Raw genomic sequence first — 2376 nt, forward strand, 5'->3', positions numbered from 1 at the left:
CACATCGCAACCCCAAATGGCGATCTTCACAACCCTAACCAATGCCAACTCCGCCGTCCCCCTCATCCTCCTCCTCATCTTAAACCTCCTAACACCTCTTGCCTCATCCCTCTCGTCAGACTCCGTCGTCTCCGAACTCTCTGCCCTCCAATCCCAATCCTCCACCGGCGTCATCCACTTAACCGATCCTCTCCTTCGCCGCATCCTCTCCCTTCCCACCCCTCGTCCATTCCACTTCCTCCTCTTTTTCGACGCCCAATCGCTTCATTCCAAGGCTGAACTCTCCCTTCCTACCCTCAAATCTGAATTCGCACTCGTCTCTTCCTCTTTCTACACAAACAATCCAGACCAGAAAGGACTTATCTTCTTTTTTGAAATCGAATTTCAAGAATCCCAGTCGTCTTTCGCCCTTTTTGGGGTCAACTCCCTCCCCCACATTCGCCTATTTCCACCTTCAGCTACTGATCTGAAGAAAGATTCAATCCCAATGGACGCCTCAGACTTTTCGAGATTGGCTGAATCGATGGCTGAGTTTATCGAATCAAGGAGTAGGCTTTCTGTGGGGCCCGTTCATCGCCCACCCATTGTTTCCAAGAAACAGATCGCGTTTATAGCAATTGCAATTTTGATTTGGACACCATTTTTTCTGAAGAAATTGATAGCTGGGAACACTGTTTTGCACGATAAGAACATTTGGATGGCTGGGGCGATTTTTGTGTACTTCTTTAGTGTATCAGGAGCGATGTTTAATATAATTAGAAAAATGCCCATGTTCTTGCTTGACAGGAATGATCCGTCGAAGCTGGTTTTCTTTTACCAGGGATCTGGGATGCAGTTAGGAGCTGAGGGTTTTGCAGTCGGGTTCTTATATACAATCGTAGGACTTCTGTTGGCTTTTGTTACTCATGTGCTGATTAGGGTTAAAAACAGGACTGTACAGAGAGTGACAATGATTATTGTGCTGTTAGTGTCGTTCTTGGCAGTCAAGCAGGTGGTTTTCCTGGATAATTGGAAGACGGGCTATGGAATTCATGCATACTGGCCTTCTAGCTGGCAGTAATGGCATTGCGGAAGTAGAGATTGAAGATGTTATCTTCACTTAGGTAAGAGGTTTATACCAGTTTGAATATGTAGAAGACTTCGTTCAAAGTATAGCTCATAAAGATATCCAAACTTGAGCATTTTACTTGAATGGATTTTTAATTTCTTGAAACATTTTAGTATACCGTACCAGATACTCTATTTTGGTGGTGTTGTATTGATTTTGTTATTGGTCTGTATCATTTACTAAATTATGGGTGCTGAAAATTTTGCATTTGACTTGTCCACACCTAACCCATGGGCTTTATGGTTATTTAGATAGGCAACATCTAAGCAAAAGGTATTCTTTGGCAGATTTTACATGCTCAATGAGGAAAATTAACGAATCAAGAAGCGATAAATGATGATAACTTGTGTCTGTATCGCATTGGTTCATTCTTTGTTCTGATGTCTCAGATAATACTGTTAATGAGGGACAAAGGGCAGTTGGAATCTTAGCTAATATTTAGGGACATCAAATATAATTATGAGAGGACTGGTTATTGTTTTTCTTTGGATAAGGGATTAATAGTTTGGTAGTTGATAATTTTCGGGATGAGTAATACTGAGAATGCGAAGGGCACTGATGAGACCGTGGTATTTGGCAAATTGCTCTTTTGTCCTGAAATATTTATTTTGCGTCAGATACGATCGTAATTTGGATATTAATCTGGTCTGTAAATTTAGATGATAAATATGAGTTCCATTGTGGAAAATTGAGAGTTTTTTGACAATGAACTGAGAATTTAGGAAATAAATTCTAGTGGTTAAAAAGGATGGTTCTCTGGGAAAAGAAAGAACGTTTAATAAAATATAATCACATAGTTGAGTTTACTAGTATTGATAATAACATTGTGGCCGAACTAAGTTAGCGCCTTTTTCTCCATTACCCTGCTCTTGAGATTGCTGTCTTCTTATATTTGGTGCTCCCCCAACTTTAAGGATCCAAGTCCAAAAAAATTAAGCAGCTGAAGCCCCCAGAATTGTATAAGAAATGGTGTGGCAGGATTTTTTTATTATTTTTTTAATTCCAAAATAGATATTGGAGATCTTACATTGGTGGTGACTAGCATTGCAAAGATTTTGAGGACTGAGTGGTATACTGATGTAGAAGTGCGCCTTCTACCTGCATTGCTTCTTTATTTTAGTTGAGATTAGAATTAGTGTGAATTAGGTTGCTTTGAATTCTGATGCTAGGACTCTTTGAGATGGTCGGAGTACTCGACCTGGGTATGGGTATGGATATAATATATGTGTCGGATGCTCCAAGTTTCAATTGAACACTTTGCCTTTTTT

General features: G+C 40.1%; 1 protein-coding gene across 1 annotated transcript; it reads left to right on the forward strand.

The window, feature by feature from the left end:
• Positions 1–6: 6 nt before the first annotated feature.
• LOC111377536 (probable dolichyl-diphosphooligosaccharide--protein glycosyltransferase subunit 3B) lies at positions 7–1317 on the forward strand. The gene has a single exon (XM_023000662.1). It carries the CDS (start codon positions 17–19, stop codon positions 1058–1060), a length of 1044 nt encoding a protein of 347 aa, XP_022856430.1. The 5' UTR covers positions 7–16; the 3' UTR covers positions 1061–1317.
• The last annotated feature ends 1059 nt before the right edge of the window (positions 1318–2376 follow it).

This window comes from Olea europaea, unplaced genomic scaffold (genome assembly GCF_002742605.1).
Source record: "Olea europaea var. sylvestris unplaced genomic scaffold, O_europaea_v1 scaffold16676, whole genome shotgun sequence".
Classification (NCBI taxonomy): Eukaryota; Viridiplantae; Streptophyta; class Magnoliopsida; order Lamiales; family Oleaceae; genus Olea; species Olea europaea.